This window comes from Gorilla gorilla, chromosome 10 (assembly GCF_029281585.2).
Source record: "Gorilla gorilla gorilla isolate KB3781 chromosome 10, NHGRI_mGorGor1-v2.1_pri, whole genome shotgun sequence".
NCBI classification, from domain to species: domain Eukaryota; kingdom Metazoa; phylum Chordata; class Mammalia; order Primates; family Hominidae; genus Gorilla; species Gorilla gorilla.
In genome coordinates, this window is record NC_073234.2 from 72,959,273 (window position 1) to 72,983,769 (window position 24,497).

At 33.2% G+C, this 24,497-nt stretch overlaps 1 protein-coding gene across 5 annotated transcripts in view; it reads right to left on the reverse strand.

The window, feature by feature from the left end:
* CCDC91 (coiled-coil domain containing 91) overlaps positions 1-24,497 on the reverse strand; it is a 363,679-nt gene that overhangs the window by 223,004 nt on the left and 116,178 nt on the right. For 2 of the 5 annotated variants that reach the window (XM_063694095.1, XM_019039364.3), the window contains 3 exons: positions 21,218-21,375; positions 20,078-20,281; positions 19,274-19,378 (listed from right to left, as the gene is read on the reverse strand). In XM_063694095.1, the coding sequence (XP_063550165.1) occupies positions 19,274-19,378; positions 20,078-20,281; positions 21,218-21,375 (467 nt within the window). Of the gene's footprint in view, positions 1-19,273; positions 19,379-20,077; positions 20,282-21,217; positions 21,376-22,306; positions 22,393-24,190; positions 24,386-24,497 lie in introns of those variants that run through there. The other 3 variants (XM_019039366.3, XM_031001045.3, XM_055357882.1) reach the window with 3 other exon arrangements.

Consider the following 24,497-nt stretch of genomic DNA (forward strand, 5'->3'; position numbering starts at 1 on the left):
TATCACTATGACAAGTATTGGAAGAAACCCTAAAAGGACAAAAAGGTAGCGCTCCGGTTTCGAGAAGTTCTCTGCCCATTTCAGAACAGACATGAATATTCTTCTCCTTACTTTTAATGCCCAACCTCTTCATTAAAGACGCCCTATATCTGTGACTTTCGGCTCTCATGAGCTGAGAAGTTGATTTGTGAGCCAACCTCCTGCTTTTCAATTCTATTGTATCGAATAAAACCTTCACTGCTTGTTGTTCACCTTCAGTTTTGTGTACTGGCTTTATGGCACTCAACAGAGAAACCCATTTTGGGGGAGACCTGCTTTGTTAGTAACACTTTGAATTCTGCTTACAATAAAGCCGGTTTCATTTATCATCACTTGTTTCTTTTTTTAAAATTAGCTGTGGAATTTTCTATAAATAGAATGGAGATTTAACGTTGTCTCAGAAAATAGCTTTAAAAATCATTCAAACAAAACCCAAACACTGCATATTCTCACTCATAGGTGGGAACTGAACAATGAGAACACATGGATACAGGAAGGGAAACATCACACTCTGGGGACTGTTGTGGGGTGGGGGGAGGGGGGAGGGATAGCATTGGGAGATATACCTAATGCTAGATGACGACTTAGTGGGTGCAGCGCACCAGCATGGCACATGTATACATATGTAACTAACCTGCACATTGTGCACATGTACCCTAAAACAAAGTATAATAATAATAAATTTAAAAAAAAACAATTCTAACATAAAAAATAAAAATAAAAATAAAAATCATTCAAACATTAAATTTGCTATAAGTCTACAAAAGATGTATAATAAAAAATATCCCAAATGGTCCAAAAAATTTAGTCTTGCTCAAAAACTAACCGTAGTTTGAGCCACAGCAATGTCTCACAATTGTAGTGGAACAAATGTGGACTTGTGTCTTACTTCTAAGCAGAATCTTAGCACCATGTATATAATGGCACATAGAACAAATGAGGGGTCCACTGGAGGGAAAAATACAGATTGCCACAAATATCTCTTAGACAAAAAAACTTTTTTTGGAAGCAAAGCATATGGCCAGGCATATATGCCTCAACTATAAAGGAATTAAGAGTGCTACTTTTGCTGATCAAGTTTTGTATGCAAGGAATATACTTGTTATCAAATATCTTGCAGAATGTAAAATCCTTTATTTCCTATAGTTCCTTACTGTGCCATATTGTTTAAACATAATTTGATTAGGTATATACATTTTTTAAAATATAAAATTAAACACAACTAAAATAAAATAATATTTCCTAAATAGAAGTTTCAAAATCATTAAGCCCTCCCCACCCCCTTGCCCTACCTCTATCATTAAATAACTTCACCTTCCATTATACTTCCCCCTTATTCATTCTGCTTCAGCAACACTGGTTTAATAGATTCCTAATCCAGTGCATTTTCACTGGCTGTTTCTTATGCCTAAAATCTCCTCTTCTTGCCATCTTCAACTTTTGGCTTTAAAGTCATCTTTTAAATGAAATCCTGATCACTTCACTAAAAATTATAACCCACCCCTCCTCTACTCCAGTACTCACAATGTATCCTTTACCTTGCTATAGTTTGCATCACTTATTCACTTTCTACTTTATAATTAACTTATTTTTATGTTTATTAAACACTGTCTTTCTTATCCACTAAAATGTAAACTCCATAAGCAGTGATTTTTGTTGTTTTTCCGCTAATGTATCACAATCACCCAAAATAGAACTTGGAACATAGAAGGCATCTTTTAAATTTTTGTTAGATGAATAAAGATATGAATAAACCTGTTTCTTAACCATTTCAAGAGAAAAAGTACATTCAGACCTCCTAATAGAGCAACTTTTTCTTACATAAAGAAATCACTTACGGTATCTATTAATTTTAGTTAATAACCAAACATTGCCATTGTTTTTCTTTTCTATTTGTATATATTCAATTACTTTTATGTGATTCCCAATTTATCTAATATCTTTCTTCAAACAATAAAAACATTTCAGAGCTGCTGTCTTATAACAAAAGCAACTGGATGCAATTGTTTTTCTTAGCAACACAGAATACTATAAAAATTCATTCTCCTATTACATTATGACAAATAGTACATTCTGCCTCTGCTTGAGAGCTTTTGAATGCTTCATTATTATGCTTCCAAGTGACATTCGTTCATAAAATTATGTGTTACACATTTAATATTTAATATTAATATATTCTGTGCTAAATACTGAGAATATCAATCAAAAGAAAAATATCATTTCAAATTGTATGGTTCTTACAGTCTAGATGGGATGGAAAGTAAGATACTAAACAAAAAATAAAAATAACATGAGCAAACATTTATTACAGTGTTGTGTGCCAGGCATTGTTCTTAAACACTTCAGAACATGAACTAACTTAATCTTCACAATAACTCAAAAAGGAAGTATTATTATTATTATTATTTTACAAGTAAGGAAAATGAAACCTTGTAAGGTATTTTCAAAGGTTGGCGTTAATCCTAAGGAAAAGAGAAAAACCACTGAAGAGTTTTAAGCCAGAGAACAAAATGATCGGATTTGAAGAATTATTCTGGCTTCAGCATGAATACTGGATTGGAGAAAAGTAAAATTACAGTAATCCGAGTGAAAGGTGATTGCTCCCTAGGCTAGGGCAATGGCATTGCTGAGGGAAAGAATGTTAATGATTTGAGAGAGACTGAGGAAGAGAAGATTTAATGCACGTAAAGGTTATTTGCCCACCTCTTGACAGTCCCCCTCCCCACTTTGCTGTTATTAATTTGCTATAGAGTGAAACAAACAATCATTATTTTTGTAAACCATACTTTTTTTTAAAGTTTCACAAGGAAATTTTACAAATTAGGGTCTGAAGAATTTCACAAATCTCAAAGCCAAGCCATTCTAGATTCTTTCCTCTTTCTCACCCCCAAGTTACTACATTTTCTAAATTTTCTGTCTAAATATCCTTCAAACATCTCTCCCTCTCCTCCATCTTTATTTGTACTTCTTTACTTTATTAAGATCTCTATATTTCTCTTGGACTAATGCAGCAGACTCTAAAAAGGTCTCTCTAACTCCATCTCATCTCCCTCCAACTCATCCATATCAACTGCAAGAAATATCTTTCCAAAATGCAAGTATGTTTAGTGTTACTCAACTGCTAAAAACATTTTGACAGTTTCGAACAAAATTTTCAGATTCAGCTACAAAAATGCCTTCCCCTCACATCCTATGCTGACATACCAACATCCCTCACTACTGAAACTCTAGTACTAGCAGTTTTTCACACAGGTCATGTTATTTCACAACTGCAGGGCTTTGCATATGCCACTCCCTCTATAAGAAGCTACCTTCCCCACCTGACTATTTGGCAAAGACCTATTTATATTCTGAGTCTAAACTCTAATGACTTCCCCCTAAAAATAGAGAAGAATGTCAATTTTGCATCTATACATCTAAGAATTTAACAAAATTTCTATCAAAATCGCAACAGGGTTTAAAACCTTGATTAAATGATTATTAAATTCAACTGTTAAGAGTAACAGGCAAGAATAGTTAAGAAAAGAAAGCACAGCCCTATCAAATCTCTAAATGTGCAATAAAACAGTAATGTAGGTGGTACTATCACAGGAATACACAGACACATATCAACAGAAATGGAAATCAAATCTAGAATATATCTAAGTATATATGGAAATTTAATATATGGCAAAGATGCATTCCAAATAAGAAGGGACAAGAGGGACTGTTTTACAAATATTGTCATGGTAACAAGCTAACTGTGTGGGAAAAGGAGTAATTAGACTCTATCTCACTCTATCAATACAAAGTCCAGATAGATCAAAAGTTAAATGTAAAATGAAACTACAAAATGACCAGAATTAAACATAGACAAATATTTTCTAACCCAAAACTCATATATAAGAGACTAACCTTATACTATTATATACTAAAATATATAATAATTAACAGTATATACCATTACTAAAAAATTTACTAGAGTTAATTTTTTAAATTAACTGTAGAAAAAGCTATCAACATAAAAAAATTCCAGAATATATGATAAAATGTAAATAATCCTAATATATAAAGGTTCTTATAAATCACTTAAGATAAACAGAATTTTTTAAATTAAAAATAAAAAGATACAGGAAATGTAGGGGAAAAATGATCAACAGCCATATGAAAAAAATCTAACATACTAATAAGGAAATAAAAATTAAAATATCAAAAGTTATATTTTACTTCTCTAACTGGCATATTAAAAGTCTGGCAATACCCAGTAGGCAAGGATATGGTAAAACAGGCATTCTCATGCATTTCTTGGTGAAAGTATAAATATGTATATTATGGAAGACAAGTTAATACTATCTGTCTAGAAGTTATCCATAAAGTATAAAATTATAGGCATCTTTTACTTTCTAAGTTATGGATTTCTATATTTGAAATTTTTACTAGACTATGTTACTAGAAAAATTATGTGTTTTAAGAAAAACCTCAAAAAATTTGTGTGACAGAGAAAAAAATAAAGAAGCAGAGAAGGTATATTTAGACACATAGAAAATATACGCATACTAAAAAGAAATGGAAACTTATGACTTGAGAGTAAGAAACTACAAAAAAATGCGAGAAACTTCAAAAACCAAGTGAGGAAAAAGTCCAAAATGATAGGGAAGAAAGGTTTCAAGAAATTAAAAGCAAAAGAAGAGGCCAAGGATTTTTTAAATGTGTGAGGTCATTGGTAATGTCTCAAAGCAGAAGAAGGACTGGAGCTGTTGCCATATCCACAAATTCCTACGCAGTAAAGAGCAGGTTAATGTTTGCCATGAAGGGTGCTTTTCTTCAGATTCTGCAGATTTCATGCTGCTCTGTGATTTCACATGCTGCTTTAACTTGAGAGACTCCCTAGCAACTATCCTGTAATTTTAGATGCAGATGGAGTAGGTAACATAATTACATCTATCTTGCATAATTATAATGCTTTCCACACTGTATCTACAGCTAAAAGTAAATTCAGTATTTTCCTAGAAATTTTTATTTAATAGGGTAGAAGTCATTTCTTAGCTTTAAGAAAATAAACATTTCTAATGCTTGTATCCCAAAAACTTCCTCCATATATTTATAAATTAAAGCTATAGTGTATTACATCACTACATGTATATCACCATAGTGATATACGTATCACTATACACTACACATATATATACTATACGTAAAATGATATACGTATAGTGATGTAATATATGACATATATAATGATACAATACACTATAGCTTTAAATATAAAACAGCTATACTCCATGTCTTAGACTGCTCAGGCTAATATAACAAAATAACATAGACTAGGTAGCTTAAATGACAAAAATTTATTTTGCACAATTCTGGAGGCTAGAAGCCCAAGATCAAGGTGCCAGCATGATCATTTTCCAGTGAGGGCTTTCTTCCTGGCTTGTAAAACAGCTACTTTCTCACTGTATCCCCACATGGCAGAGACATAGACAACAAGTTCTCTGATGTCTATTATTATTATAAGTGTACTAATTCCATTATGAGGACCCCATCCTAATGACTTCATCTAAACCTAATTTACTCCCAAAGGCCTCATCTCCAGATACCATCAAAATGGGGATGAGAGCATCAATGTACGAATTTTAGGGGGAAACCATTCAATCCATAGCAGTCTACAAACCACACATTTCAGTCAACCAATCAACTTTTCTTTTATGTGCAAGGCACTATTCTAGGAGTTGATAATATCATAGTTAAATAAGAAAATTTATCCCACTAGGAACTTATATTCTGGGAGGAAAGAGAAACAGCCAAACAATAACTATATAAACAAGTATGATTCACCTAAGTTTTGAGGAAAATAAAAGAGGAGTGGGATATGGGGAAGAAGAACTACTTTATCCAGAAGGGTCAGAAAAAGGCTGTCTCAGCAAGTGGCTTTCAAATAGAGAGCTAAATAATAAAGATGAAGTAGCAATGAACAAACTAAACCAAGCAAAAAAAATGCTCAAATAGCATTTACTATACATAAGCATTCTTCCATTCAAGACACCATTCTCTGCATTGTTAAACAGTTTTACATGGTAGATTTCTTACCTCTTCCTTTCAAAACCACAATGTCCTTCTTCCCTCAAACATAATATGTAAACACACACAGCCTTCTCAACAAGTAAACATTCAAAGAGAAAAGGAGAGTACAGCTCTTCAACTCTTACCAATATATAGCAATATCGCTTAAATCACTTATACCTGAGAAAAGTCCAAAGTTCAAAATTCAGCAAATGAATATAAAGACAACAAAGACACTGGGAGCCACCTAAACCCTTACCAAAATTTTCTCAGATTTCCAAACTCTGAATATGTCTTCTCCTTCAACATGCTTTTCTGGCCACTGTGATCAAATGTATCTTTTCTCTTTTATTTTATATGTAACTGTCTGGTTGAGATACTCTATGACTTACTTACCTGCCAAATAAAGTGTACTGATTTTATAAGCATTTGCTTCAAACTAGTCTTCATTTACTGCTGAGGTCTGTGGCTTTGTTCTAGAATGGCTGAGGTCAAAGTCTGACCTCAGATAAGTGGGAAATACAGTAAATACATCCTTAGAGATTGTAAACTAGAATATTCAAAAATAACAGGTTTGCTTCACCACTGCATGAGGATGAGGCTTAGCCACATTGTAAGTCCATGTTTTCCTATTTTGTGGCATTGCCATTAAGCACATAAAAAAAAAGAAAAAACTCACTAAGCACTTGTCAAAAACATGTACTGACTACAAAAAAAAAAAGTCTGTGTGCACTCTGGGAATGTTCCTTGGGTGATTTACTATCTAGTAAAGAAGATAAAATATAGCCCTCTAAAGTGATAAATGTACTTATAAACAACCTAATAGCATATGGAGTAACCGTAAATAAACGTCAAAACCATATTCTACCAAATTATATGTTCCTAAAAAGACCATGTTAAAGGGTTCTTAAATTTATAAGAAAAGAGATGAAATAATGTCATAGAAAAAGTATCGTAATTATAATAGCATAGCATTTCTGAAATGTATTCACATAAACCTTGGTACTAGCGTAGATCAAAAGAGGTCATATACTGTCTAACTTTGCAAGAAAGTATGAAGATTTAGCATACAGCCTTGAATCTCTCACAATAATAAATGAGTAAAAATTGTATGGCTAAGTGAATATAGTCAGCCCTCTCCATCTGTAGGTACTGCATCCAGGGATTTAACCAGCTGGGGGTAAAAAAGTATTAGGAAGAAATAAAATGCAACTGCACTGAACATATATAGACTTTTTCTCTTCTTATTATTATATTGTATTATTATGATACAACATAACAACAATTTACATAGCATTCACATTGTATTAGGTATAACTAATCTAGAGATTATTTAAAGTGTACAGGAGGATGTGCACAGGTTATATGCAAATACTATGCCATTTTATATCAGGGACTTGAGCATTTATGGATTTTGGTATCTAAGAGAGGTCCTGGAGCCAAGCCCTCACAGATATTGAGGGACAACTGTACTTAGAATAAATGTTTAACTTTGCACAATGGCAGTATCGTAGCCAATGAGGTTTATCCAAGGCGGAATTACTGCTGACAGAATAGATGTTTGCTTAAGAGACTTTATGCAGAATCATGAGAATCTAAGCACCTAAATTTAAGGTGGACTTTTAATCCATTTTTTGGCATTAATACTTTTTTCTGCTGCAAATCTGTTTAATGATGCTAATTTGCTTAAATCATGGAATTATTTTTATATTTATAAGCATATTTTTTATTTTCTATGTGCTAAAATATATGAAGTTTATTTGCTTAAATTCACCAAAACAGTTTACTTGATTTTTCTTTTAAAAACATTTTAAATTTCCAAACTAACTGTTTACAAATTCTAAATACCTTAAAAAACATTTGGAACAGAAAAACTCATTTTACTTACTGAGTCAAGTCTAAGATGCATATTTCATCACACCTTAAGATTTCTGAATTAGGTGGTATTAAAATATAATTTAGTCTTTTCTGTCCCCTCAAAACCTATCAGTAAATTGATGGCATTCCTTAAACATCTATGTCATCTTGGACTTGAGGAAGTACTAGCAACTACTTTAAATGTCTACTACTGTGGATGATGACTAAGGTAGCAAGGCAGAAGAAAAACATTCTCACTGGCATCAATCAGTTTGTAGATTTTGAAAATGATATTCTCCCAATGACTTCAAAACTGTTCCATTTAGTTCCAATAAATAAAATGACAATTTGATTTTCTCAATTATTAGAACAGGGATAAGAAAATGACATAAGCCCTTTAAAATAAAAGCCAGCACAAAATTTCAAAAAACTGTACCTATATTGTTAATTCTCATAACTGCCTCCAATTCTTGGCATTTTTTGAGACTACAATGTCAGTTAATTTTCTCATTGCTACTGTTATTCCGTAACAAATAATTGAAAAAGAAATTTTTTTGGAGACAGGGTCTGGCTCCGTCACTGAGGTTAGAGTACAGTGGTGCAATCATAGCTCATTGCAACCTCAAACTCCTGGGCTTAAGCAATCCTTTAGTCTCAGCCTACCAAGTAGCTAGGACAACAGGTGCACACACCATGCCCAGCAGCTAATTTTGTTTTTTGGTTTCTTTTTTTTTTTTTTTTTTGAGAAATGGGGTCTCACTAAGTTGCCCAAGCTGGTCTCGATTTACCTGGGCTCAAGCAATCCTCCTGCCACAGCCTCCCAAAGTGTTGGGATTACAGATGTGAACCACCGTACTAATAATCAAATTATTAAGTTGTACATTTTCCCCTCATGGTTGGAAAAGTAATAAATTGTTTTTGTTTCTATTAAAAACTGAATATTTAGGTGATAAAATTAATAAAATTTGTATACTCTTCTCATTGTTTAAACAGTATCAAATAAGCTAGTTTTTTCTAATAAAAAAAGAGTTAAAGCTATTTTCATTTTTAAAAATAAATTTTTATTTTTGTGAAATGGCCCTTATTTTACTTAAGTTGCTGACTGCTAATCAGAGAATAAAGATAGTGAATGAGGAGAAACAGTATAAAAGTGAAATGTTTATTCTATAAATCAATACTTTAGTGAAGAAAGAAAAATGACTTAAGGTGCTTATTAGGAACATCAATCATGGTGTTGGTAATCAGTATCTGCAAATACTGATAAAAAAGGTGCAAATACTGATTTAAAAAAGGTACAAATACAAGTTATATGTTTCAGTGCACAGAATCAAATAAGTGGTAACCCTACAGATATGCTTGTGATCACTGCACTCACCCCTACGCACGGACATAAAACTAGTTCATCATCTTCTCTAAAGAAATAAAAAAAATAAAAAATGAAGCTTGTCAACTTTAGTGGCTCTTATGCAAATGTATGATCAATTTTCTCTAAAACTCAAGGTGAAAATAAACAATAAAAAAACTACTTGAAAAAATCATGTTTCTCCAAACATTTTTTTCATTTCAACAATTCTTAGAGACACAGACACCCGTAAGTGCTTAATAACAGTATACAAAAATAAAGAAAACATGGTCTTTTCCTTCAAGTTTTATTGCTATGAGATTTAGAACTCCAGGTCCCAGCAATCTACTAACTAATTCCATAAAAAATAAGTATCCTCATGGAAAGCATGTGTTTAACCCTTCTCACCACACATAATTCCCTTTAACAGCAATCAGCAGGGAAAAGAATCTAAGAATATGGTATTAACAATGGTATAGCTTTTAGATGTCTCAAAAATCCCTTACAGAACAAATTTTTTAAAAAATAGAAGCACAAACAGGGATATTCCTATCACAAATCTATATCCCTTGTGAATGCCAAAATATGAACAGGTGAAGACAAACCATCAATAGTCCCAAAACGTGTATGGCATCCGAATCTGTGCAGGAAAAAAGATAAAAGTAACAGGACATCAGACAGACATGGCAACTCTGAAATGGCTAACAGAAACTCACTGGAGAGGTCAGCATGCCAAGATAAGAACAGAAGCTGAAACTGAGAGAGGTCTACACAATTTCAGGTAAGTACAAGCGGTCTTCAATAAGGAGTCAGTGGGCCCAAAAAACTCTAAATACTTTCCAGATAAAGCCCAACACTGAGGATAAATTGCTGGGAAAATCCAAATTGACCAAACCAGAGACAATAGAGAGAGAAGAAAGAGAGGGTCAAGATAAAAGTGGAAGAAGTAAATGAAGTCAGAAAATTATAAAATGTTGCCACCATATTTTTTTATCAGACAAAAACACAGGATTTTAAAATGAGAGAAAAAAACTATCTTAAATGACTCATTTAAAAAGTTTAAGAGAACCAATTTCATGTAAAAACAACAGAAGCACATTAGTTGAATCCCATACAATGCTATTATATGAAAAAAAGAAGGACCAGAATGACAGCCCTATAGAAAATAAAAGAATAGCAAAAAAAAAAAAAATGGTGTGAGTTGGCTGAAAGTAAAAATAAATAAATAAATAAAATAAAAAGAAAGATTAAAAACTCAACACAGTAAGCTAAAAGATACTCGGAAAATGATAAAGTAGATTAAAGAACAACATAAACTAAAGTTAGAACAACTCAGAAATGATGAGAGATTTTAGAAAAGAATTATGACAGAATAAATCATTTCAGAAATGATGATTTAAACTAAAGAATAAAAGGGGGAGCAAATTTTAGATCAAAAAGAAATGAAGCAATAAAAAGGAGTCAAGTAAAGACAAATGCAGAAGGCAAAGACTATCCAACATACAAATAACAGGAGTCACCATAAGGAAGACACAGTCAGAGAATAAAACAAACATTAAATTTATAATGTAATAACTTCTTAAAACTGTAAAGTAAGAAATTGAAACTACATATATTAGAAAGACATATTGTAAACCTAGAGGAATCAACCAAAAATAACCAAAAGCAGGATATAACAAGAAACTGGAAAAAGAATTAGATTGCTATTAGACTTTGACAGCAATGTTTTATGATAGAAGAAAATAATGTATTTCAGATGTTCATAGAAAGAATAGGAATTTCTATATGAGACACTATGAAAAGGCCTCCAAGAAATAATCTTAACTAAATAAATATTTAGTACACTATTATCTAAATGAGACAGAAGGAAGGAGTTATATGTATATTTATCATTGGCCTTGGTTTGCATTATAAAATATTCTACAAGGATTAAAAAAAAAACAGGAATTACCTGTTGAGGGCACAAAAGAACTAGGTGGATGTAGCAGAGGATGAGGTGTAGACTTTTCACTATATATCTTTATTTACTATATGCAGTTTTTGATGTTTGAATCACTTGAACACATTAATTAACTGGTGTCAGCCACTAATTTAGCATTTTTTGAAACTTTCCTGGAAAGTATAATGTGATCCTGGATTGAAGATTATTGTTCTAAAATTTAAGGAAGTCAAATAAGTGAAGCAAAACAGATGAAATGCAGAAATTCATGAAAACTACTGTATAAAGCAAAATTTTCAAGTTCATTGCTTGGACCTGAAAGTCTTATTTTTAAGAATATACAAGGTCAGGTATGGTGCTCATGCCTGTAATCCCAGCATTTTAGAAGGCCAAGGTGGGCAGATCACCTGAGGTCAGGAGTTCAAAGGCAGCCTGGTGAACATGGTGAGACCGCGTCTCTACTAAAAATACAAAAATTAGCCGGGTGTGGTGGTACATGCCTGTAATTCCAGCTGCTTCAGAGGCTGAGGCACAAGAATTGCTTGAACCCAGGAGGTGGAAGTTGCAGTGAGCCAAGATCATGCCACTGATTCCAGCCTAGGCAACAAGAGCGAAACTCCTTCTCAAAAAAAAAAAATATATATATATATATACAACTGACACATTAAGTAAAATACCCTTCACATGTTGTTCTTTCTATATAAATAATTCTACCTGTTTGGTTTGAATAAACTTTTCTACACTATATAGACATGTTTTAATGAATGTAAATGCTTATTATGGCAATGTTTATTATTCTAATACAATTTGACAAAGAGGTCTTCCAAATTTTAGTATTTAACCTATGGATTGAATAATTCAATCATTCAATTAGCTTTGAAATAAGAAAGAAAATACTTGGCCATATCTCACAATGATTCATCTCTCACAGTGACTCTCATTTTATAAGGCCTATGAAGAGGATGGGATTCCTAACAACAGAAATACATACATTTCCCAACATCAAATCTAATCTAAAATATACTACTAAAAGAAATGCATGTAAGACCAACTAAAATATAAAATCCTTATTCTTTCATTTTTTACGAACATTCCATTTATTAATTACTCCTTCTCTTGTCAGACTAAAATTCTGACAAAGGTACATCTTCAGAGTGTTTAGTCATGCCAAAAAATATGTGAATAAACAGAATGTCTTCAAGTGATGCTTAATGTGTACTAATATTTCCTTCAGCATTTTCCAATCCTACATAAGACCGCAAACTATATTTTGGGTTACCTACACATAACTGCTAAATTCTCTACATACCAGATCATCAAGTTAACTATTCTGGGTAGTCAAGCAACTGATCTAATCTACCCCTTAACCAACTTTATAAAGCACAATTATTATAGTAGCCTCTTGCCAAGCGCCCAATGTCCAACACCTGATTAGTACTTATTTTTAAAGAGTACATGAAAAAATTTAGATTAATATCTACTGGTACTTAAATAATACAATCTGTGAAATCAGCAACAGAATATAAGTAGTAGTCTGGGGCTGTATAAATCCATTTATAGATAAATTTAAGGTCCTCTGAAACACTTTATTTTCATAAAACAGTACTAGTTGTTTTTTTTTTAATTAAATTTTCAAGCCAAATAATCAAGCTGCTGTAGCCAGGAGGCACTGCAATAGAAAATGGAATGTGAAAGAATTAAGTCCAGTCTTTAAAAAGTTTACACAAAAAATTCCCAAAGTTAGCCATACATACCAATATTGACGACTATCAAAGATAATAATTTTATAACCAGCTGTGTCTGGTAACTGAATTTTTAGAAATGTGGCAGCATGAGGACATGTGCTATCTGATGAGCTGCCAAGTTTCCTGAGTGCTTGTCACAGGTGTTGACCCACTTGTTACAGGAGTCAAAGAAAGGAGACAAAAGGGACTGGAATCCAAGTTGTACTAAAATGAGGAGTTCTCTATTCAAGTTTTGTGAAAGTCCTTTAAATAGCTATTTCTGATACATGCAGCATGACTCACTTTTCTTCCTCTGGTTAGGCTACACACCCTGGACAGAACAGGAAAAGGGGACATAGCACACACCCCCATTGTACTATAGAGTTCACAGTATTTATTTCCTTTTGTTATGGCACATTTACGCCTCTCCACCTATCCTGGTAATTAGACCATATCACATAAAATAACACTGTTAGAATTATCCGTAATCATTAATGTTGTTTTTTAAAAGTTTGTTTAAAGGTTTTACAAACATTCCATTTATTAATTACTCTTTCTCTTGTCAGACAAAAATTCTGACAGATACATCCAAAACCTGGCCTAAGTAGAGGAGCAGATTTTCCAAAATTGAAAACTCAGAGCCCAGTATTCTGAAATCAGGTGAAAATATTTAGAATTTTCATGGTGAGAAATATCTACAAATTTTGTTTTCCTTTTTCTATATTGTCCACATTTTCCAGACTAAACATACTATTTTTATAAATACATACACATACTAACATTTCTTAAGGAGAAAGAACTTCTCAGCTAATTTAATCTAGCAATATCTTACTGGACTCCTAAATGTTTTGCTTTATTTAGGATACCACAGAGATGCAGGCACCAGTATATTGTTCCTGTCATCATAAATAACTCTTTTCATTTCATTAAGCTTCACAGACATTTAAAAGACCTGTATGTTAGATACCTTGATATTAAAAAATTGCCATATTCTACAGAAAATATGTCATAAATAAGATTCAATTATCTAAAGGATGACTGGCAGACCATAAATCCAAACAAGAAATTTAATATATATTCACTGTTTGTATTAGTCCGTTTTCACACTGCTGATAAAGACATACCCGAGACTAGGCAACTTATAAAAGAAAGAGGTTTAATGGACTCACAGTTCCACTTGGCTGAGAAGGCCTGACAATCATGACGGAAAGTGAAAGGCACGTCTCACATGGCAGCAGACAAGAGAAGAGAACTTGCACAGGGAAACTTCCCTTTATAAAACCATCAGATCTCATGAGACATTTACTATCACAAGAATAGCACAAGAAAGACACATCCCCATGATTCAATTATCTGCCACCAGGTCCCTCCCACAACATGTGGGAATTATGAAAGCTACAATTCAAGATAAGATTTGAGTGGGGACACAGCCAAACCATATCACTATTTAAAAACTTACTTTGCTAATATTTCATCCTATACACATTTAACATACAGTAGCCCTCTTTGACGCTCACAAATTTAATCACATCTCTTATTCCTAAGAAATTATTAGGTAGAAATGACTTTGTGTTAGTTTGAAAGAAGTCCATAACCCTCAGAAAGAACTGGATTGCAGAAAGGTCAAATACGGAAGCCTAAGATTTCTAAATTCTTCCTGAATCAGGTATTTACAGTACAATGTAAATATTTTTGTTGAAAATACACTTTCAGAATATCTAACACATACACATAAATATGCACAAACTTAGTAAATATAAAGCAGATATAGAGATTTATGTATTATCTCCCATTTCGAATTATCCATATATTTTTATGTATCCTTCCTCTATCTAGAATGACTCCATGGGAGCTCATTAACCTGTTTCCCCCCCTCCAAAAAAAACCGACTCAAAGTTACCTGTTTCAAATTAATGTATTTTAACTTTGATATCAATTTCCTGATGTAGCTACAACAAAGAATAACTAAAATTTAAAAGGTTGCTTTCTATCCCACTTCCAGATTAAAATTAAAAAGACACACTTCTCGCTATTTCTATCAATAAATAGAGCTAAAAAGTTTGGACATTTTATTAAAACAAATTTAAGAGGATTCTGGAATGCAGAGGGAAGGCAGACTAACTAGGGACCTGGGAATCCAAGGAATAACAAAGCAGTGAGTTCTGTGAGTTTTCTTTTAGCCTCATATATCCCAAACTGGGGAGTGGAATAGCCAGCAACCAGGAAACACCAACAGGCACAAAAGCCCCAATAAAAGTCAATCCTCTGTAACAAAAGGGCCATCCATGAAAGGCACAATCTAGCAAGACAGAAAACTTTTAGACAATAAACATCCTACACCAACCAAATACCATGGAAAAAAAATTAAAAAAAAAAAACACGCATGGCCCTAACTTTGAAACTTTTAATCAACAGTAAACAATGACTCAAACAAAATACTTTCTTCTAAATAGTCATAGTGTAGGCCTATTGAACAATGACCCTATAGGACACTGAAAAGACACACTGCTCACCTTTTTCCTTATTCCAAGTTTCGCCTTTATTTTTAAACCACCTCTGTCACAAAAGGCTGAGTACTGAACCTAGATTTCCACTCTCGCCCCAGCAACAATGAAGTGCCCATAGATGACCTCAATGTGGTATCAGAGAAAACCAAGTGGTTGTGAAGACAGTTTTAGGACTTCTATCCCCATCCAAAAGGAAAAAGACTCTCTCTTCCTCCTTTCCTGTGTCAGAGGAAGCTGAGTGGGAAGCCAGAACTTTTATAACTATCCAGAGGTAAGAAGATCTCACCTAATCTCACAGTAAGGCACCCGTGGAACAGTAATAAGGTGCCTCTCCCGCTCTCAGCCAGGGATGTATCTGCTAAGGCCTGTGAGAGCCCTGAAATCCCACCTTATCTCAGGAGTAAGGCAGTATCCCTCCTACCCAGGGTGTCAAAGGGGGCTGAGTGGAAAACTTGTCATTTTACTTGCACCTGACATTAACAAAATGGTTAATCTTTTCCCAAACTATACAGTATCAGATGAGGCCTGCTAAAATACAAGATTTAAATAAGATCCAAGGTATCATACAAAATACCCAAAATATGCAGGATAAAATTAAAAAACACTCATCATACTAAGAATCAGAAAAATCTCAACTTGGGTAAGAAAATACTATCAATAGTAACACTGAGATGATATTTTTCTAACAAGGATTTTAAAGCAACCATAATAAAAATGCTTCGGCAGGGAATTATGAACATGCTTGAAACAAACAGAATAGAAAGTTTAAGCACAGAATGGAAGATATGAAGGAGAACCAAATGGAAATTTTAGAAATGAAATATACAATAACCAAATAAAAAACAAAGAATTGGCACATCAAATGAATGGAAGGGACTGAGGATAGAAATGCTTTCCTCAGAGATGGTATGGTGACATATAAACTGAACAGTATGCCTACTTTAACTTCGATTTGGCTATGAGACCTCCTGGTACATTTTTCTATAATTCATTTAGCCAAGGTGTTTAACACTCCGTAAGTTACTCTTTTATTCCCATGCTATAAAAAGGAGAGAGAAGCCTATGGGTCCTAAAATGAAGTCATCTGAAAAAAGTTTTCTTTGAAAAGTACTGATTCCTACAAAAGGAACTAGCTTTGAAGACTCAAGTCATCACTCCTAGATTATCACTATTAATAGTAAATGCAGTGAGACAACAATGATAATGCCAGATAGCATTTATATTGGTCATTAATGTAAAAACAACCCAAAGTGATATACATTAAGTCTCACGTAGTCTCTCTGATATGTTACTGTTCCCATTTATAGATGGAAAAACTGAACTCTCAAAGATGTATGTCTCATTAAAGGGTCCAGAATAAGTCATTCAGTGGAGACAAAGAAACACAAAGTTATCTCATTATTCAGTACTATGCCTTTTAATCAGCACCATAATTCCAAGGATGAGGTCAGTAAGTGTGGCTATACACAATGTAATTAGTCCTTGGGGAGCAGGGTGCATGATATTAGTTCATCTATTCAATTCATCCAACAGTATTCATTGAACATGCACTATATGCCAAGTACTACTGGGAAGGAAAACTTCTTAATCGCAAGGAATTTACACTGTAGTGGAGAAAAGACAGAAAATAAACAAATCAAAATAAAATAACAGGTAGGAATAAGTGGTATGGAAAAGATAAAATAAAAAGGGCTAGGGGATGCTGAGCAAGTACAAAGGGCCTTATTTTATACAGCATGATTAAGAAAAGCCTCCACAAGAGTAGCATTTGAGCAAATATCAGAAGGAAGCTAGAGTTCAGCGAGAGCTGTTAAAAGTATATTTTCAAAAAGTTAATCTGACTCATGTAAATACCAATTGAAGATATACCAAAGATTTATTCTGTTCATTTACTAATAAATTAATCATTTATCTTAAGACTGAATGAATATTAAGACTGGTTCAAGATGCATTTGAAGAACAGGATTTATATAGGAAATTTAACAATGGAGTGTTAACTAAGAGCACTAGGTTAGAGACGAAACTGGTTAATATCGTATAAGACCAAATGAATAAGATGCTAAGACTGGTTTAAGCAGCGTGTGAAGAACAGGATTTAGATAGGAAATTTAACAACATGGAGTGTTGGACTAAAAGCACTAGGTTAGAGATAAAACTTGTTAATATCCTACAGGGCAATTAATTATATTCTTAGAAGTTATCTTTTCTAACAGACAGAATTATTCGCATCTCTTCAGGGGAAAAAAATCTATAAATTAACATGTAACTTCACTACATCTGAGACTTTTATTCAAGAATAAACAGTGAGTCAAATAAAGTACTTTCTCCTAAGTACTCCTGAGGTGGGCACATTAAACAATGTCATCACAGGCGCTGAAAAGACACACTGCCTGCGTTTTTCTTATTTCCAAGTTTTGTATTTTTAAGAAACTTATCTACAGGAGGAACAGCATTCCAGGCAGGGATATGTGAGTGAATCATGGACCATACCCCTCCAACAGGCAAAGAATGTCCTTCCCCACACATACTCACACATTCACCTATAACTTATTGTAAAGCTTGGTGTAAATAAATACCTGAGGGTAAACTGGAAAAGCTTGAAAATGTATATTGGAATGAAAATAGGAATTGAGTCTGGGATCTGATTTGATTTACATTTTTAAAACACTACTCTTACCTGCTGAATTAAAAACTCATGAAGGAAAAGAACAAGGGTGGAAGCCAGAAGACCACTTAGGAGACTATTACAGTGATCCAGGCAAATAAACAAGTAAATATATAATTTGTCAAATGTAAAAGGTGCTAGGAATAAAAATAAAGCAGACTATGATAAGGTGGACGGAGAGGATGTCAGCATTGTCTGGAAAGGCTTATCTGATAAGGTATTACTTGAACAGAGACTTGAAGGCTATGAAGAAAACCATGCAGGTATCTGAGGGAATCTGAGCACTCTGGACATTAGGAAAAAGAAAAATGACTGAGGAAAAAGAGGCAAGGAAAAGAGAGGAAGAAGGGACATAAGGGAACACAGAGCCTTGAAAACCAGTTTAAGGACTTGGCTTTTAGCGTGGGAAAGATAAGAAGCCCACGAAGGTTTTAGAACAGAATAACGACATGACTAGCTTTAAGTTTCAATCAGATCACAGTGGCTGCAATGGGGGGAATGGTCTGCACGTGGGCAGTGACAAAAACAAAAGACTAGTTAGAATATACTTTAGTAATCCAAGGGAGAAATAATGATAATATACAATATGTTAATAGCGCTGACCATGATGATAAATGGTTGAAACCTGGATATTCTGAAGGTACAGCCAACAAATCCTGCTAAAGAAACAGACATTGAGTAAGTACAAAAAGGAATGAGTTAGTTTTAGTCTTAGCAATTAGAAAGATGGAGTTGCCATTTACTGTGTTAGGTTAGACTGTAGAAGAAATAAATAAGAAAATTTAGGAAGGAGAAAAGGAGACAATTTATTTAAAAAAGTTAAGTGTCTCAGTTATGGATTACAGGATTCTAAATGTAATTCAAATGTAATTATTATAACAAAAATTAGAATAAACAGTTCCCAAAATGTATCCATCAGAAACAGAATATTTCTTACCAAATTGTTTGGGCCTCAAACTACTAATCCTCAGGGCTGCTCACAGACTCATATTTTTCAAAATGGGTGTCTTCCCATTAATTTAGCCCATGTTGGTCAATTTTATATATTTAAGCAAGTATCTGATTCTTCATTCATAAGATATTCATTATGCACTTTTTGAAATTATAGCACATGCTTCATCAAAAGGCTTACATTTTAAATCTTAAGTTCAATCACCTTACCTGAAGTTCTTTGTATCTATCTTGAAAAGAAATGGCCTCTTGCTCTTTTTCTTTTAGAAAGCCTTTTTCTAAGACATTATGCTTTTCCATCAATGATTCCACATCCTAAAATAAAAATCCAAATACAAGCTTTGTAATATTTAATGGCATAAAATATAATTAGTTTTTTCAATGAACATGTCAGAAAACATTTGTCAGAGAAAGAATCCATGGGAAGTACAGCTTAAAATCTAACAATATTATAAATTACATGCTTCACTCTAATTTCTAGGCCAATATCAAACATGGACACAACATTTACTCATTCCAACAAATGAATATGAGCATCTCAACTAATTTCATCAACATAATCTACCTCTACATACAATTTCTATAAATTTGCTATATATTCACAGGGAAGAAAGCATAAGTAAAGAATTTACTAAAATGGCTGTATACCTAAGTACTCTTGTCAAATATCCCGTGATGCCTAACTTCCCATAGGGAAAAGTTGATGTCGCAAAATTTCACCTCCTCATAAGAAACACAATACTACCTGCTTCCAAAGTAAATAAAAATAAACCAAAAAAGAAAGCAATAGTTAGAAAAAACCTAGCAAATGATGTTCATATCTTTAAAAGTACATATGTAAAATATATTTCTTATCAAAGGCTTTTCTAAGTGATAAGCTCATGACTGCTTTAAACCTACAACCAAGGGAGAAAAGTATCTTCTTCCTCTGATGAGTTTTTAATCAGAGTTTGAGATTATATCAAATTTCTAATATTTGCAATTCAAACATTTCTTAGGCAAATGTAAATATACCTGTTTAATTCTCTGTTTTTCTTCTTCAGATACTTTGAGTTTAATCTCCAGACTTGAAATTTTTTGCTGAAGCTGTATGTTAGATACATTGGCTCCAGGATCCTCAGAATCATCCACAAGGGCAATTGTTCCATTACTTTTTTCATCAGTTAAACCCAATGGAAAAAGTGAGATATCCAGATGAGTGTGTGTTGATTGCTGAATCTAAACCACATTAAAAAAAAAAAAATACACAAGAGAGGAAAGTTTACACTATACCAATAATGAAAACATCCAAAGGGCACTAGAAACCACATTTGGAAATTAAGTTGTTGAAAAGGTTCCGAAATTATTTCACCCTTTAAGTAGATCAAGAGAAGACCTCAAACTTTTACAACAACCCGATCTTTGCTGTAAGAAACAAAATTTCCTCTTAATTTTGAAATCTAAAGTATTCATTATTTTGCTATCAATGCACTAAAAGACTTAAAACTTTTTCCTGTGCTTGAAAATGTATGAATAAGGATAGACATATCTGGTTGTTAACAGTTCTTAAATTTACACACAAACCTAGAATTTGTTTATATTTTAAACTGTAAATCAAACTCTGAAATTTATCAATGACCTCTATTGATCACCACTGTCTCGCAAAATTAACAGGTGACTCAAAATTGTGTACAGCACTTTAGAAATTGGGACTACCTCCAGCAGCTAGCATAAATTCTTGCTTTAAAAAATATTTGAATGAATAAACCTTATAATTGCTATATTTTTGGTTTTTACTCTAAAATTGAAATAGTTGCTTGAATACCTGAAAATGTGCGGTAAGATTCGCTGAAAAGAGAAATACTTATTCTTCTTTGTATTATTTTCCCTTTTCAAGTTCAAGATTTGAAATGCAAAGCCAAGTAAAGTTTAATAAATGAGATACTCAAATCATACTTTGGTAACTAAGGCTACTTAAATACTTTGCAATTGTGCCACGAAACAAATATATTATATAGTTTTTTTGAATTCTAAGTATTAGCCTCAAAATTAGAATATCTATTGCAGAAATACTTCTTTTAGACAAATAGGCTAAAAAATGTAAAAAGCATCAATTAAATTAGCAGGCAATTTTTTAAATATGCAAACCTCCTTTAAAAATATGTTTGTCTTTACCTGTGCTTTTGGAATAGTTTGACTCACAATGCTATTCTCTGCATGTGTATTCTCTGGTGATGAAATAATGGCATCAGAAGAGAGGCAGCCAATGGCAGAAGAGTGGTCATGGTCCAGTACAATCTCAGGAGAAGATGGTGAAAGATGGACTCCAGATACTAAAGAAAAACAACAACAACAAAAAGGATAGGATTATTAAAGAGAAAACAGAGAGGGAACAGGTTGAAGGGAAGAAAGAGAGCTGAAATAGAGTAAAAGAAAAAAGTAAGGAAAGTAAAAGCAATGAGAGTGAAAAATCAGGATTCTATGACTATTCCTCAGGGCCCAATCTGTGAAAGCTAAAACTAGTGTTTTTAATTTAACATGACACTTCCATGTAAGATCCAGGCAAACAAAATAGTTGTATAAAGTCTTAGTGTTTACATACCAACACAGTGCCATAAGGAGTACATTTCCAACATAGTACTCATATATATATATTATATATTCATACATTTCATTCAGAAAAATCCATTTAATTTTTTAAAAAGCACTAGAGTACCTACCAGTGCCAGTCACAGGCATTAGGGACTGAAGAGACAGCAGTGAGCAATACAGATGCACCCATGTACTCAATGGCTTTATGACTCGGTAGGCAACTCAACCAATTAATATTTATTACAATAAAATAAGTAAGGGGAAAGAACAATTACTTTGAAACAACTAATCCAACAATATCTGCATTAAAGTCTCTTTTGTAACAAACAAAAGTTTTTCATGCTAAAATAAAGTCAGTTTAAGTTTGCTGAATTGTCCATACAGAAAAATAATAACTTTTCTTCTCTTTTTCAATTAGCTTTAAAAAAAAAATAGATTGTGATTAGAGCTCAAATATAAAGGTCCTGAAAGGGAATCCAAATATCAAGTATGACATAGGACAAAAGTACGGATACAAGCAAGATAAACATGTCGTACATATATTACTTGATTTTCCAGTGTTCTTTCTAAAAATTCAAATAAGTTTGTATTATGTATTTTAAAATTTAAGGAAAGTGAGTCACTTTTTGGTGCAGCCCATTTATACATTTTAACTTTCTAAACTATAAAGACCTTTATTCCACATTGGCATCAGCAACGTCAGTGAAGTTCTACCATAAACTCTGGAAGGCAGCTCACAATGAAAATTGCATGTTTCCCTGAAGAAAGACATTTATAAGGCCATCAGATATAAACAAAATAAGAAATACATCAATTTGTGATTGATATTCTAAGAATTCAATTATGTTATACACACTTTTATTATGTAGCAATATTGCATTTTTAGCAATATTGCATTTTTGAGATATTATGTGCCATACTATATAATTAATATAGTCTAGCTTCACCCATAGGCATTTCTTTTTTTCTTTTTTTTTTTTTTTTTTTTTTGAGACGGAGTCTCACCCCGTTACCCAGGCTGGAGTACAATGGCGTGATCTTGGCTCACTGCAATTTCCACCTCCTGGGTTCAAGCAATTCTCCTGCCTCAGCCTCCCAAGTAGCTGGGATTACAGACACTCGCCACCACGCTCAGCTAATTTTTGTATTTTTAGTAGAGATGGGGTTTCACCATGTTGGCCAGGATAGTCTCGATCTCCTGACCTCATGATCCGCCCACCTCGGTCTCCCAAAGTGCTAGGATTACAGGTGTGAGCGACCACACCTGGCCAAGCATTTCAATTCTTTAACTCAAATACAGAAAAGTGAAATTTTAATTGATGTTTGTACTTGGTATCCCTACTTCGGAAATTATTTTTTTTTCTAATCTTCACTATTCTATACAAGTAGAATAGTGAGAGTTCTTCAAAATGTCAAAATATTCCCACTTCTAATTCTGTATCATAATTTACAACAAAAATATTACTAATGAATTTTTAAAGGCATGAAAATAACTAGTACAGTGGAGTGAGAAGGAATACAGCCTTGTGATTAAGAGCATAGACTCTAGAACCACACTGCCATACCAGGTATAGAACAATGGACAAGTTACTTAACTTCTCTGTGCTTCAGTTTTCTCATCTATAAAATGGGCAGAGATTTTGCTGATAAGGTTGAAATTGTGGAAAACATGTAAAGCATTTAGTACAGTGTTGATATTTTATTATTTCAAAGATTATTATTAAAATTTATTGAGCAAGTATGTTTAAAGGTATATATGTGGCTGTGATCCTGTATTCAAGAAACTATTAACAGTTTCATTCTGATCTAACACCTATTTTAATATTTATTTATGTTACTCATATTTAAAGGCATAAGATAAGATGTCATGCTGTCCCAAGTTAAATTCTCATCCTGTAACATTAAATGTTCAAGTGTATCATATTAGGGAGAAAGGAGGGAAAGTAGGTAGAAAACAGGAAGAGTGGGAGCGAGTAAGAAAGAAAAGAGAAAAAGAAAGAGATGAAAGGGAGAGGTTGAAGGAGGACAGCAGAGAGAGGGAATGAAGGTACCCTGAATCACATACTAGCTAGTACCATACTATGACCCTTTCTCTTCATAACCAAAATTCTTGAACAGTTCATAACCCGTCTCCATTTTCTTCTTCCTCGACCCAATCTTCATCACTCCACTGGATCTGTTATTTAAGATACTACTTGTCATATCAGATACTATTAAATCAAATAAACACTTCTGATCTTATCTTTCTTTAGTTCTCCAGAGAATGATAATGACCCTCCATTTTTCTTAAAACTCCTCCTTTGGTGCCTGTTACACATGATCTCCTATATTTCTACCTAACACTTTGACTACCATTTCCTTGATTCCTTTTCAGGCTCTTTCTCCAATAAACCACAAGTTTCATTATTTCATATCTCTTCTGATCTTCTCACTGTACTGAATATTCCAGATTACCACTTTCAAAACCCACTCTTCAAATTACCACCTCTAAGCTAATGATACCCAATACATCTCCAGTATAAATCACTCTGCAGAAATCTAGATCTATATACTCACCTTACTACCAGATAGTTTCATTCAGTTGTCCAACAGGTATACCAAGCTTGCCCATCATCTTAAATAAACCTGCTTTGCTTCATGTTTTCCATCTCAGTTAATAATACATCAAAAAACCATTTGCTCAAGCCAGAAATGATACCACTAAGTGCTAACTTCACTCCAGTCACACCATACTACTAACATTCCCTGACTCTGCCCCGTCAGAGGTACTGACCTCTGTGACCTCACAATATTATTGTCTAGGTAAAAGCCATAAGAAATGGATTCAAATTTAAACATTAACAATTTATGCATTATGCAGCCT